Source organism: Jaculus jaculus, chromosome 11 (assembly GCF_020740685.1).
Source record: "Jaculus jaculus isolate mJacJac1 chromosome 11, mJacJac1.mat.Y.cur, whole genome shotgun sequence".
NCBI classification, from domain to species: domain Eukaryota; kingdom Metazoa; phylum Chordata; class Mammalia; order Rodentia; family Dipodidae; genus Jaculus; species Jaculus jaculus.
Genome location: NC_059112.1, coordinates 112,963,479 through 112,977,516, shown reverse-complemented (window position 1 = coordinate 112,977,516; position 14,038 = coordinate 112,963,479). Strand labels below are relative to the sequence as shown.

At 44.4% G+C, this 14,038-nt stretch overlaps 1 protein-coding gene across 6 annotated transcripts in view; it reads right to left on the bottom strand.

Moving 5' to 3' along the window:
- Nucleotides 1-14,038, bottom strand: part of Nprl3 (NPR3 like, GATOR1 complex subunit) — a 68,014-nt gene that overhangs the window by 18,917 nt on the left and 35,059 nt on the right. For all 6 annotated transcript variants that reach the window (XM_045130365.1, XM_012947439.2, XM_045130363.1 and 3 more), the window contains 2 exons: nt 13,855-13,936; nt 1,122-1,259 (listed from right to left, as the gene is read on the bottom strand). In XM_045130365.1, coding sequence (XP_044986300.1) covers nt 1,122-1,259; nt 13,855-13,936 — 220 coding nt within the window. The remainder of the gene's footprint in view (nt 1-1,121; nt 1,260-13,854; nt 13,937-14,038) is intronic.

Sequence of the window (14,038 nt, the reverse complement as noted above, 5' to 3'; positions counted from 1 at the left end):
TCTTTTGTTTGTTTGTTTGTTGGGTTTTCGAGGTAGGGTCTCACTCTAGCCCAGGCTGACTATGTCATCTCAGGGTGGCCTCGAACTCACAGCGATCCTCCTGCCTCTGCCTCCTGTGTGCTAGGATTAAAGGCGTGCACCACCACGCCCAGCTTCAAATGTTCTTTTAAAAAATATTTTATTTATTTATTTATTTATGAGAGAGAAACAGGGGGTGCAGACAATGAGTGCACCAGGGCCTCCAGCCATTGCAAACGAACTCCAGACACATGCGGCCCCTTGTGTATCTGGCTTATGTGGGTCCTGGGGAATAGAACCTGGGTCCTTTGGCTTTGCAGGCAAATGCCTTAACCACTAAGCCATTCCTCCAGCCCCCAATGTTCTTTATGTATAACAGACACTCTTCTACTGAACTACATTCCCAGCCTCACGTTTCTCTTCATTTTTGGGGGGCGGGGTTGAGGAAGGGTTTTACTCTAGCCCAGGCTGGCCTTGAACTCACAGAGAACCTTCTACCTCAGCCTCCTGAGTGCTGTGTACCACCACACACAGCTTTTTTTCTTTTTTCTTTCAGCTCTTTCCTTACAAGAAATCAATTTAAGAAACTCACTGAGGGGGATAGAGATATGGCTTAGTGGTTAAAGTGCTTGCTTACAAAGCCTAAGGACCCAGGTTTGATTTCCCAAGCATCCATAGATGCATGAATTTGGAATTTGTCTGCAGCAGCTAAAAGCCCTGATGCACCTATTCTCTGTCTCCTCTCAAATAAATAACATAACTTTTAAAATTTTAAAATAAACTGAGTTCCCATGATTTCTGACCCAAATGCCAAGGGTCAATGAGGATAAACAGGTAAGACTTGTCTTCTTTCCTTGTTCACACCACCCTCCCCCACCCCATTCACCCATGTGATGCTGGGAGGGTCCAGAGGAAAACTGGGATTGTGTTTTTCTGGACAGAAATAGAAATAAATTCACTGTGTTTTTACTAATAGCAGAGCCTTACCTGCCAGCTTTTATGAGGAAGAGGAAAAGAGAAGTTTTGGAAGTAATTAGCAGTCTCAGTTAACAGCTGGAGGGATGGGGCCATGTGGGAAGTGTGGAGTTGGGGCTGGCTCTCACCGGATAGCTTTCAGGCTCCGCTCAATGGCTTCTGGAGGGATCAGACTAGAGGCTGCATAATGGATCTTGTGGGGCAGACAGAAGCTCACTTCCAGCCAGCTGTTGATATGGAGCCGGACCACACCAGAAGTGCACAGGCTGTGGAGAGTTGGCACTGTTACCACAGGAGCCATCTACTGGTTACCATAGTAAAAACACTATAGTCACAGATCCTGGTCAGGCACAATGCCCTGTTGGCTTGAAGAAAATGCTAGTTGAGATATCATGGGCAAGACAACATCTTTTCAGATCTTAGTATACTTAAGAAATATGTTCACAGCCAGGCATGGTGGCGCACACCTTTAATCCCACCACTCAAAGGGGAGAGGTAGGAGGATCCCTGTGAGTTCAAGGCCACCCTGAGACTACACAGTGAATTCCAGGTCAGCTTCGGCTAGAGTGAGACCCTACCTTGGAAAAAAAAAAAAATTCACAATATGCACACATACAAATGAATTTCTGTCTAGTCCTAGAATGTGTAGTCCAAGCAGCCTCTAGGGCCTTTCCCATTTTTCCTAGAAGCTCAATGCGACAGAGGCATTTATTCCAGCTCTCTGCTTGCTTAGAACTCCGAAAAACACCTGATGGAAGCCCAAACACAGGTAAGCAGACAGGCAAGGCCTGTCTATGGAAAGAAGAGTTGGATTGAAGAGAACTACCAAGGCCCCTAGAATATTCTGGTGATGGTAAGCACAAAGTACCTATCTCTATGTACGTTGCATGCAACATTCCAAGTACAATATGCATAGATTCAAAACTGGGAACACACAAAAGACCATCCAACCCAGGCCTAACACTACCACCAGAGCCAATCTTTTACTCCATGTTCTCTGGTGATAGACACTTAGTTAAAGTTCCAACCCAAATGTGTAACTCTTTTCATTGCTGTGACAAAACATCTGACAAAAGCAACTAAAAGAAGTGTTTGTTTTGGCTCACAGTTGGAGGTTAGGCATGACAGCAGATGCATGAAGTAGTGGGTCATATTGTGTCTGTAGTTAAGAATTTGAGGGAGGGCTGGAGAGATGGCTCAGCAGTTGAGGCACTTTCCTGCGAAGCCTGAGGACCCAGGTTCAATTCCCCAGTACCCATATAAGCCAGATACAAAAGGTGGCACATGCATCTAGAGTTTGTTTGCAGTGGCTAGAGGCCCTGGCATGCCCATTCTATGTCCCTTTTTATCCTCTTCTCTCTCTCTCTCTCTCTCAAATAAATTAAAAAAAAAAAAAAAAAAGAATCAGAGAGATGAATGCTGTTTTACTAGCTCACTTCTTTTTATTCAGTCTGAAATCCCAGCCCATAAGATGTTGCCATCCACAGTTAGGGCAGGTCTTACTGCCTCAATTAACCTAATCTAGAAACTTCCTCACAAACATGCCCAGAGATTTATCTTAATTGATTTTAGATCCAATCACGTTAACAATTAAGATTAACCATCACACCACACTTAGGCCAAACACAGCAGCCCACACCACATCTCAAACCACCTGCAAATCTTATATGTTCTACCTGCAAGGACATACAGATGCCAGACGTATTCATCACCACCAAAATGGAGCTGCCCAGAATACCAGTACCTGATGAGCCTCCCAGAGCTTCAACCTGAGCCATCCCATTCCCCCAGTGTCCTGCCCTCATTTCCTGCCCCATTACTTATACCTGGCCATTTTCAGGACCCTGCCACTCTCTTCTCAGGTGCTCAAGGGTTTCTTAATCCCTACAGTCTCAATTCAAATGTCACATTCTCAGTGAGGCATTCCCTGACTCCTGCCCCACAATCACTCTAACTCCTCACTCTGTCCCCCATCTCAACCCCATGGCCACAGGATGCTTCTATAGTCTACCATGTAATGCTGTTTCCTAACCACTACTCATGGGGAGATGTGTAATGGGGCATGTGAAACATTCATGACTGGAGGAGGGAGAGAACCCAGAGTCAAGCCATGCTCTAAGGGTACAGCACTGTCTTACTCAGGAAACCTCTGACTGAGAATGGGCTCCAGTATAGCCCATAAATCATCCATGGAATAACTACACCCAGAAGGAGGAAAGGGTTGTATAAAGGAGGAATCAGTCCCACCCATGGCTCAGCTATGAAGTCCTTATGCTAAATGCCAACAGCATGTGCTTATACAACAGATCTATTTAGGCCTGCAGCATTTCTGAAGTGCACTTATACATATGACATGAAAGGAAAAGCAACTGCTTAAGCAAAGCTCCTACAGCTGGTCTTCATCCCCAGGGCTTGAGGGGATATGTTCCTGTAACTTACCCTACCCCAGCCAGGCAAGAAGAGCCAAGGAGACAGGCATTCTCTTTCTTCCTATGCAGAAAATGTATCCTAAAGCCTAATGATGGCAATGCCAGTTCTTAAATAGGGTCAAGGGACCTGTCACTTGTTTTCCAAACTGCCTATTTCTATAGTGCCTTCCCTTGTCATGTTTCCTCTACTGCCTCTCCACCAGAACAGCCAAGGAGTACTTTTCCATCACTCTTCATCCCACTGCCATTCCCAGTTCCCAGTGGGGATCTAGCCAAGACACCCATATCAGGCTGTGGCTGAGTTGGGAGAGAAGGCAGTTCACAGTCCTAAAGGAAGAAACACACTAGGGGGTTTACAATTGCAGAAAAGACCCGAAGAACACCCTTTTTGGTTTCTTCCAAAAGTGAGCACTAACCAAATGTGTCTAAGCAGACAGCTCCCAGAGCTGCACCCCTCTTCAGCCAAGATATCTACAGGATGGACAGCTCACATCAAACCCTGAGAAACAGAGGCTGGGAAGATGGCTCAGTGGATAAAGTACTCACTGCTCAAGGTGGAGGACCACAGTTTGACCCTCAATCCCCAAAGTCATGGTGAGCTTCTGTAATCCTGGCATGCTTTTGCTGACAGCAAGAGAGAATTTCCCACAAAACTCATGGTGAGCACAATTAAAAAAAAAAAAAAAAAAGTAGAGGGCAAGAGAGATGTCTTAGCAGTTAAGGCACTTGTGTGCAAAGTCTAAGGACCCAGGTTAAATTCCCCAGTACTCACGTAAGCCAGATGCACATGGTGGTGCATTAATCGGGAGTTCATCTTCAGTGGCTAGAGGCCCTGATACACCCATTTTGTCTCCCTCTTTTTCTCTCTCTCTCTGTCTCATAAAAAAAATAAAATAAAATATTTTAAGAATCCAGAGCTTCAGGTTGGAGAGATGGCTTAGCAGTTAAGACGCTTTCCTAACAAGCCAAAAGACCCAGGTTGGACTCCCCAGGGCCCACGTGAGCCAGATGCATAAGGGGGCACAGACATCTGGTGTTTGTTTGCAGTGGCTGAGGCCCTGGCTCACCCATTCTCTCTCTCTCTCTCTCTCTGTCTCTCTTTCTCTCTTTATCTGCCTATTCCTGCATATCTCTCTCTCGCAAATAAATAAATAAATAAAAATAGTTTAAGAAAAAAGAATCCAAAGTTTCAAGAAGCCCTGCCTTAAATAAAGACTAACATGAAGTTATCCTCTAACCTCTACATGCAATATAGAATGCACAGGCCTGCATTCATATATGCACACTTGAATTCACACACATAGCCTCCTAAGGAATTACTGGGGCAGGAGAGATGGCTCAGTGGTTAAGGCATTTGCTTGCAAAGCCTAATGACCTGGGTTTGATTCCCTAGCCAGTACCCATATAAAGCCAGATGTACAAAGTGGCACAAACATCTGGAACTAGTTTGGCTAGTGGCCCTGGTGTGCCCATTATTTTCTCTCTCCCTTGCAAATATTTTTAAAAATTATTTATGTATTTATTTGAGAGCGACAGACACAGAGAGAAAGACAGATGGAGAGAGAGAGAATGGGTGCGCCAGGGCCTCCTGCCACTGCAAACGAACTCCAGACGCGTGTGCCCCCTTGTGCATCTGGCTAACGTGGGACCTGGGGAACCGAGCCTCGAACCGGGGTCCTTAGGCTTCACAGGCAAGCGCTTAACCACTAAGCCATCTCTCCAGCCCCAAATATTTTATTTTTATTGATTTGAGAGAGAGAGAGAATAGGTGCACCAGGGCCTCCAGCTGCTGCAAGCGAACTCCAGACACATGAGCCACCTTGTGCATATGGCGAACCTGGGTCCTTTGGCTTTATAGGCAAGTGCCTTAACGGCTAAGCTATCTTTTCAGCCCCAAATAAATATAATAAATTTAAGAAATCATTGTACCATGAGGCTCCTGCCCAGGGGGTTCAGGTTTAGTTAGTCTATTGCATGTTCACTTAATCTTCAACAGCCACAGGTAGATGGGACAAGAAGGGCAAGGGGGAGGAGGACCAGTATGCTGCACTGTTGCCATTTTCTTGGAAACACTGGCCTACCTCCTCCATTTAACTTGACTCATGGTTAGAAGGGGGGACCCAACTTAAAATAAAGGCAAACACACATATAGATAGATAGAGAGAGAGAGAGAGAGAGAGAGAGAGAGAGAGAATATTGGTGCACCAGGGCCTTAGCCATTGAAATTGAACTCCAGATGCTTGCACTACCTAGTAGGCATGTGTCCCTGGCTAACGTGGGACCTGGAGAGTCAAACATGGTTCTTAGGCTTTGCAGGTAAGTGCCTTAACCACTAAGCCATCTCTTCAGCCCTCTTCTATTTTGTAATACTTTATTTATTTATTTGCAAGGAGAGAAAAATAACGGGTGTACCAGGGCCTCTAGCTACTTCAAACATACTTCAAATGCATTCACCATTTTGTGCATCTGGCTTTATGTGGGAATCACTGGGGAATCAAACCCAGGCCAGCATGCTTTGCAAGTAAGTGCCTTTAATGTTTAAACCATTTCTCTCAGTCCAAGGCTCTTTTTTTTTTTTTTTTTTTTTTTTTTAAATCTCACTGTAGGCTCACCTTGAATTCACTATGAAGTCTCAGACTGGCCTCAAGCTCACAGTGATCCTCCTACCTCAGCCTCCCAAGTACTGGGATTAAAGGCGTACACCATTACACCCAGCTATTTTTAAGCTGCCTTATTTAGGGTACAGTACAAGGTATCTTTGGAACAACACAGAATCAAAACTAAACAGCAAGATTCCTATCATTTCAAACACAGCTCTGTCTGCCCCACCAATAAGCTCAGTGATAGTGCATGCAGTCAATACTCATCTGCCAGGGACCAGGCTCTAAGTACTGTTTTAAGCACTTAGACTACAGCAGTAAAGCAAGATAATTACAGCCCTGCTGTTGGGGGACTTTTACTCAGGGGCACTGAGAAATACTAATAACCATAAGCAAACTGTACAAACCAGAAAGTTATAAGAGAGCAAAAATAGAGGAGCTGTATGTGATTGTATTAGACATGGGGCAGGACCAATGTAAAGCCACGAATGAACATTAGCTATGGGTGCAAAGAAAATCAGGGCACAGGAAGGTCTTCATAGCCTCTTCCCAAGTCAGTAGTCTTTGCTGCCCTAATGACAGCTGATCTTAGATCTAGACAGCCTGTGTTTTGCTCTGATACCAACACTAGCATGAGGCCCCTCTCTTCTAGGGGAGACATATCCATATGGTTTCCCTAGTTTCCATGTGAACTTTACTCAATTCTCCTACCATCTGCTCACTCCTTAGCTGTATTTCCCTTTGAGCACTCTGCACTGAGGCTGGAGCCTCTTTAAATGTTCTCTAGGCTTTGTGGTGTGGAGACAATGAGTGCTGTCACTAGGGCCGGCTGCAGACGTAGGCAAATATCTGTAGCACATCAGGAGGACAGGTGCACTGGGAATGTGCCTGACCCACTTCAGCCTCTACCTCTGGGAAAAACCAGGTGAATCCTGCAAAGCAAAAGGGTAAGGCATTCCAAAGTCTGATAAGAGGGAAAGGAAAGATTTTTCCTTGTTTCTACAATCTGCATTTTAAGACAAGACCCAGAATTTAGGCCTAAAAAACTTTCCTGCTAAGCTTATGTTTCTATTCACAAGGTGTTTAAGCATTTGATCTGAAAACACTCTGCCAAAAAGCACTGTCATCCAGGCTTATCCAGCCCTACACAGCCAGAGAAGCCCAGCCCTGTCTGTGACAGGAGATAGATGCTCCTGCCAGAGCCCTGCCTCTACACAAGATGACTGTGCAGACGCAACATGATCCTATCTTCCATACCAAGATAGACTATGTGCAAGCTTATCCTACCCTGATGTCTCAGCATCGGAAAAAGAACAACAACTTCTACTTTTAGCTAAGAACCAAAAGGTCACTTTTTTTTTGGGGGGGGGGGAGCTTAACTCTGCTCATCCTCTTCCCATCCAAGGAAACATCTGTGAAGCTGCCCCACATACTATGTGCCCTTTGGCCACACACAGAAGGTGGGCTTCCTATTATACATGGTGGAATGCTACACAACCCAAGAGATAAAGATTGGTGTGAACCTTCAAATAGACTGTCCCTATGCCAGTGTTGGTAACAGACCAGAACTCAATTTTCACACAAAATGTTACACACAGGCACATTTTTATGAAACTCGGATTACTCAAGTGTCAATAGGCCCAACTTTGCTCGTGAACAGTTAGCAGAATATGGCTCTATAACAAATTCCACCTACCTGGCCAGGCTCTGGACAGCATTTCTAAGCTCTGAGCACCCAGACCCTACTACAACCTCTGAGCAATTCAATAAACCATTTCTTCCCATCCCAAAGAATTTGTATTACCATTTCTCCTGCCATTACACATTCCTACAACTGTCAGTGGAGGAGCTATGCGAGGCAGAGGGCTATGTTACATAAAATGAAGGGACATTCTTGCCCTCCTACGAGATACAACCCAATGATCATGCAATTGAGAGAGATGCTGTCACTGAGGTCATGGAGCTCCCATGGGGAGACACAGGTGCTGGGGCAGTTGAGGTGGCCTCCCAACCTATATTCACAAACACAGCGGACAGGGCTACCAGGTATGCAACCATATCATACTCATACTATAATCCTGCTGGCTTTTAGCTAAAATGTAAAATCCAATATAATTCCTTTGAAAAGTCTCTCTGAATCTCCATTAAGCCTCACATCTTAATTTTAGTACTTCTCTAAGAAAAACTTTCCCAGGGATCTAGCACTACTGTCAAAAGATAGGGGCTGAGCTAGACATGGTAGTGCATGCCTTTAATCCCAGCACTTAGGAGACAGATGTAGGAGGATTTTCATGAGTTCAAGGCACCCTGAGACCACACAGTGAATTCCAGGTCAGCCTGGGCTAGACTGAGACCGTACCTTGAAAAACCGGAAAAAAAAAAAAAAAAAAAAAAAGATAGGGGCTGAGTTTGGCTACTTAGCCAGTGTACACTCAGCCCCACCATCTTGGTGCCAAGGAGACAAGACCTCAAGACCAAGTATGTATCTGGTAAGATAAAGTTAGAGCAGAATCCATAGGCAAGAGGGCTCCTGAACAGCTGCAAAGCTGTGCCAATAGCAGGCAAGGGTGGAAGCAAAGGAGGATACCACTGCTAGATACCCTGCCAGAAAAGTGTGGGTCTCAGTATCCCTGGAGCAGGCTCTAGGAGCCAGGACTGGTTGGTGTGAGAGTTTATCTGGAGGAAATGAGACCCTGGGCACTAACAAACAGGACAGCTGGCTAGGAGAACACTAGCTTTTTTCAACAGCCAAATTACTGTCCTCTAAACTATGCCCACTAGATGGCCCTAGGTGACATCTATCCCTAAACTGCCACCTGGCAGATCACATAGTAATTAATGAAACAAGGTCTTTCTTCCTTCCAACTTTCAACCACAATCCAAAACTAAGAAACCCAAGTGTGGGTTTTTTTTTTTTTTTTTCCATTATAAATCTAGAGTCACTGGTTTGCTTTTCTTAATTTATTTTTGAGATGTCATGTAGCCAGACTGGCCTCAAACTCAGGATCCTAAGCATGTGCCACCACAGTGGGCTTGCTTTATATTTGAAATCTAGGTTAGCCTAATTTTGTTCTTGCTGTCTAATCTTAGATAATTATGCAGATTATTACTCAAAATGAAGAAACAACTGCCAAGGCAGGGATTTCTGATACCAAATTCCAGCCCAGAAGGTAGTAAGTAGTTCTCTTGCCACAGAGAAAAGGTCAACATGACAACAGTATTCAGAGATAGAAAGATAGAAGTGGGGGCTGGAGAGATGGCTTAGCGGTTAAGCGCTTGCCTGTGAAGCCTAAGGACCCCGGTTCAAGGCTCGGTTCCCCAGGTCCCACGTTAGCCAGATGCACAAGGGGGTGCACGTGTCTGGAGTTCGTTTGCAGTGGCTGGAAGCCCTGGCGCGCCCATTCTATCTCTCTCCCTCTATCTGTCTTTCTCCCTGTGTCTGTCGCTCTCAAATAAATCAATAAAAAAATGAACAAAAAAAATTAAAAAAAAAAAAAGATAGAAGTGAAGCCAGGTGGGATGGGCCACACTTTTAATCCCAAAGCTTGGGAGGCAGAGGTAGGAGGATTGCTGTGAGTTTGAGGCCAGCCTGGTACTACAGAGTTCCAGATAAGCCTGGACTAGAGTGAGACCCTACCTTGAAAACAAACAACAACAAAAAGATAGAAGTGGATATATATATATATATATATATATATATATATATATATTTTTTTTTTTTTTTTTTTTTGAGGTAGGGTTTCGCTCTAGCCCAGGCTGACCTGGATGGAATTCACTATGTAGTCTCAGGGTGGCCTCAAACTCAGGCAATCCTCCTACCTCTGCCTCCTGAGTGCTGGGATTAAAGGCGTGTGCCACCATGCCTGGCTCCAGAATATCGTTTAAAAAGAAAAACAGACAGGGCTAGGGAGATAGCTAAGCAGTTAAAGACACCTGCTTACAAAGTCTGACTACCGGAGTGTGACTCCCCAGAATTCATGTAAAGCGAGATGCAAGCAGCACATTAATCAGTGATTCTACTATTCCTATAACAATGGGAGAATTCATTTTCTCTCCTCCCCCCTTTTTTTAAATTATTTTTATTATTTATTTGAGAGAGAAATAGGCAAGGGGAGAGTCTAGGCACACCAGGGCCTCCAGCTGCATGCACCCCCTTATACATCTGGCTTACACAGGTCCTGGGGGATCAATCCTGGGTCCTCTGGCTTTGCAGGCAGGTGCCTTAACCACTAAGCCATTTCTCCAGCCCTATTTTTTATTTTTATTTATTTATTTTTGTTAATTTATTTGTTTGTTTGAGAGCAACAGACACAGAGAGAAAGAAAAAGAGAGAGAGAATGGGCACGCCAGGGCCTCCAGCCACAAAACGAACTTCAGACACGTGTGTCCTCTTGTGCATCTGGCTAACTTGAACCAGGGTCCTTAGGCTTCACAGGCAAGTGCTCAGCTGCTAAGCCATCTCTCCAGCCCTGTTTTTTTTCTTTTTTTTTTTTTTGGTTGTTGTTGTTGTTGTAGTTTAGTTTTCAAAGTACAGTCTCGCTCTAAGACTGACCAGGAATTCACTATGTAGTCACATAGTCTCAGGGTAACCTAGAAATCACAGCAGTCCTCCTACGTCTGCCTCTCAAGTACTGGAATTAAAGAGGTACATCACCACGCCCAGCTTTCATTCTTTCACTGTAGCAAAGGCTCACCTGGAATTCACTATGTAGTCTCAGGATGGCCTTGAATTCCTGGCAATCCTCCTATCTCTGTCTCCCAAGTGCTGGAATTAAAGGCATACGCCACCATTCATGGCGTGCTCTCTGTCTGTCTGTCTGTCTGTCTGTCTGTCTCTCTCTCTCTCTCTCTCTGTGTTTGTTTTTTGAGACAGGGTCTTTCCCTAGCCCAGACAGACCTGGAATTCATTCTGTAGTCTCAGGGTGGCCTTAACTTACAGAAATACTCCTACTTCTGCTTCTCAAGTGCTAGAATTAAAGGTGTGTGCCACCATGCTCGGCTAAAAATTATTATATTTTTTTATTTAAAAATTTTTGTTTACTTTTATTTATTTATTTGAGAGTGATAGAGAAAGGGGAAGATAGAGAGAATGGGCATGCCAGGGCCTCCAGGCACTGCAAGTGAGCTCCAGACATGTGCAACCCTTGTGCATCTAGCTAACATAGGTCCTGGGGAATCAAGCCTCGAATCAGGGTCCTTAGGCTTCACAGGCAAGCACTTAACTGCTAAGCCATTTCTCCAGCCCGAATTATTTTTATTATTTATTTGCGAGAAAAAGAGGGGCTAGACAGATATCTTAGCAGTTAAGGCAGTTGTCTGTGAAGCCTAAGGACTCAGGCTCAACTCTTCAGATCCCATGGTTGAACATGCACACAAGGTAGCACACAAGTCTGCAGTCTGATTGGAGTCTGAGACCCTGGTGTGCCAACATTCCCTCTTTTTTTTTTTTTAATTTTTTATTTATTTATTTGAGAGCGACGGACACAGAGAGAAAGACAGATAGAGGGGGAGAGAGAGAATGAGAGCGCCAAGGCTTCCAGCCTCTGCAAACGAACTCCAGACGCGTGTGCCCCCTTGTGCATCTGGCTAACGTGGGACCTGGGGAACCGAGCCTCGAACCGGGGTCCTTAGGCTTCACAGGCAAGCGCTTAACCACTAAGCCATCTCTCCAGCCCCCCTCTTTTTTTTTTCTCTCTCTCTCATAAAAAAAATAAAAATAATTCGAGGTAGGTTTTCACTCTAGCCCAGGCTGACCTGGAATTCACTATATAGTCTTCAAGGTGGCCTCGAACTCATGGTGATCATCCTACCTCTGCCTCCTGAGTGCTAGAATTAAAGGTGCACACCACCACGCCAGGCTAGCCCTCCTTTATTTTTTATTTTTATTTTTTTTTTTGAGCCAGAAGAATTCAAAGCTCATAGTAGGCCAGCCAGACTGGCATTTGATTACAGAGGCAAAAAGATCCTGTCTCAAAAAGGGCAGAAGAACAAAGACCCCTCAAGATTGTCCTCTGACCTCCACATGTGCACCCTGGCACATGTGTGAGCACATACACAAATAAATATATTTTTGAGCTAGGCATAGTGGTGCACATCTTTAATCCCAGCACTCAGGAGGCAGAGGTAGGAGGATCACTGTGAGTTCAAGGCCAGCTTGGAACTATAGAGTAAGTGACAGATCAGCCTGGGTTTGAGTGAGACCACAACTCAAAAAAAAAATTACATACATACATATAATATATACATATACATATGTGTGTGTGTGTGTGAGAGAGAGAGAGAGAGAGAGAGAGAGAGAAAGAGAGAAAGAGAAAGAAGCAGATAGAAAGAGAACGGGTACACCAGGGCTTCCACCCACTGCAAACAAACTCCAAACATATGTGCCACCTTATGCATCTGACTTACATGGATACTGGGGAATTGAACCTAGGTCCTTAGGCTTCACAGGCAAGCGCCGTAACCACTAAGTCATCTCTCCAGCCCCTCAATAAATATTTTTCTTCTTGTTGTTGTTTTTTTAATAGTTTTTTTAAAGGCTTTGTTTTGTTTTATTTATTTATTTGAGAGCGACAGACAGAGAGAGAAAGAGGCAGAGGGAAGGAGGGAGGGAGGGACAGAGAGAGAGAGTGCGCACACGTGCGTGCCAAGGTCTCCAGCCACTGCAAACGAACTCCTTGTGCATCTGGCTAATGTGGGTCCTGGGGAATAGAGCCTTGAACTGGGGTCCTTAGGCTTCATAGGCAAGCGCTTAACCACTAAGCCATCTCTCCAGCCCTGTTGTTGTTTTTTAAGCAGGATCTCATTTGAGCCCAGATGACCTGGAACTCACTCTGTAGCCCAGGCTAGCTTTGAACACCCAGAAATCTTCACACTTTAGTCTCCCAAGTGCTGAGATTAAAGGTATGCACCACCATGCCCAACATAAGTACATTTTTTTGTTTTTTGAGGTAGAGTCTCACTCTAGTCTAGGCTGACCTGGAATTCACTCTGTAGTCTCAGGGTGGCTTTGAACTCACAGCAATCCTTCTACCTCTGCCTCCCAAGTGCTGGGATTAAAGGTGTGTGCCACCATGCTTGGCAAGAGAACTTTTTTTTTTAACCTTCCTATTTATGTTTTTTTTTATTTTTTAAATTTTTTTTATTTTTATTAACATTTTCCATGATTATAAAATATATCCCATGGTAGTTCCCTCCCTCCCCACAAGAGAACTTTTAAGTTCCACATTTACCTTTAAAAAAATTTAACAGAGTTGGTATTTAGCCACCAATATTATCAGATCAATGTGAAGTTTCCATGATGTTCCCAATATTTCTGTCCTCATACACTCAATGTCCCAAACCCCATCTTTCCCAGAGCATAGAATAGCACAGCCAGCCCCAGCTCCATCCACTGAGCCTTGGTTTCTTCATAGGTAAAGTGACAGACACCACGTTGATGAAGGTAGGCAAAGAATTTTGCATAGTGTCATGCTTGGTAAATCACTTTGTGTTCAGTGATTCAAAAACACCTTCAAGTTCTCATGAACAAATTCAGATGCTTTTTGTTTTCTTAAATCTGAAGGTAACTGTCCTAAATCAGAACATATCACACAACAAAAGGACTGTCATTTGAAAAATGGACACCACAAGCACCAAGGTTGTTTCTCTCCAGAGCGACCACCCACCTGTCCTTTGCCTGTCTTCTTTTTGCTATTTCAGCAGAGCTCCTCCCACCCCCAAAACAAGGCCCAGCCTAGGGCAGCCTCATATGTGAGCTCCTCTTCTGTTCTGAAGGCCTGGGGTAGCTAACTCAGGAGGTGATTCAATAAGCATGTCCCTTTACCTTACCTTACCTGTCATAAGCTTCTTTGAGGTCCCTGGCCAGCTTGCACTTGGGCAGAATGTGATGGAATGGGGATTGAGGACCTTCATTTGCTATAAAAATCACAAGAGAAAAGGTTTTAAGCTTCCAAAGCAAGGAAACTTACACAGAGAGAATAGGGATTATCACTAGAACAAGTTCAACTTCAAAAGAAT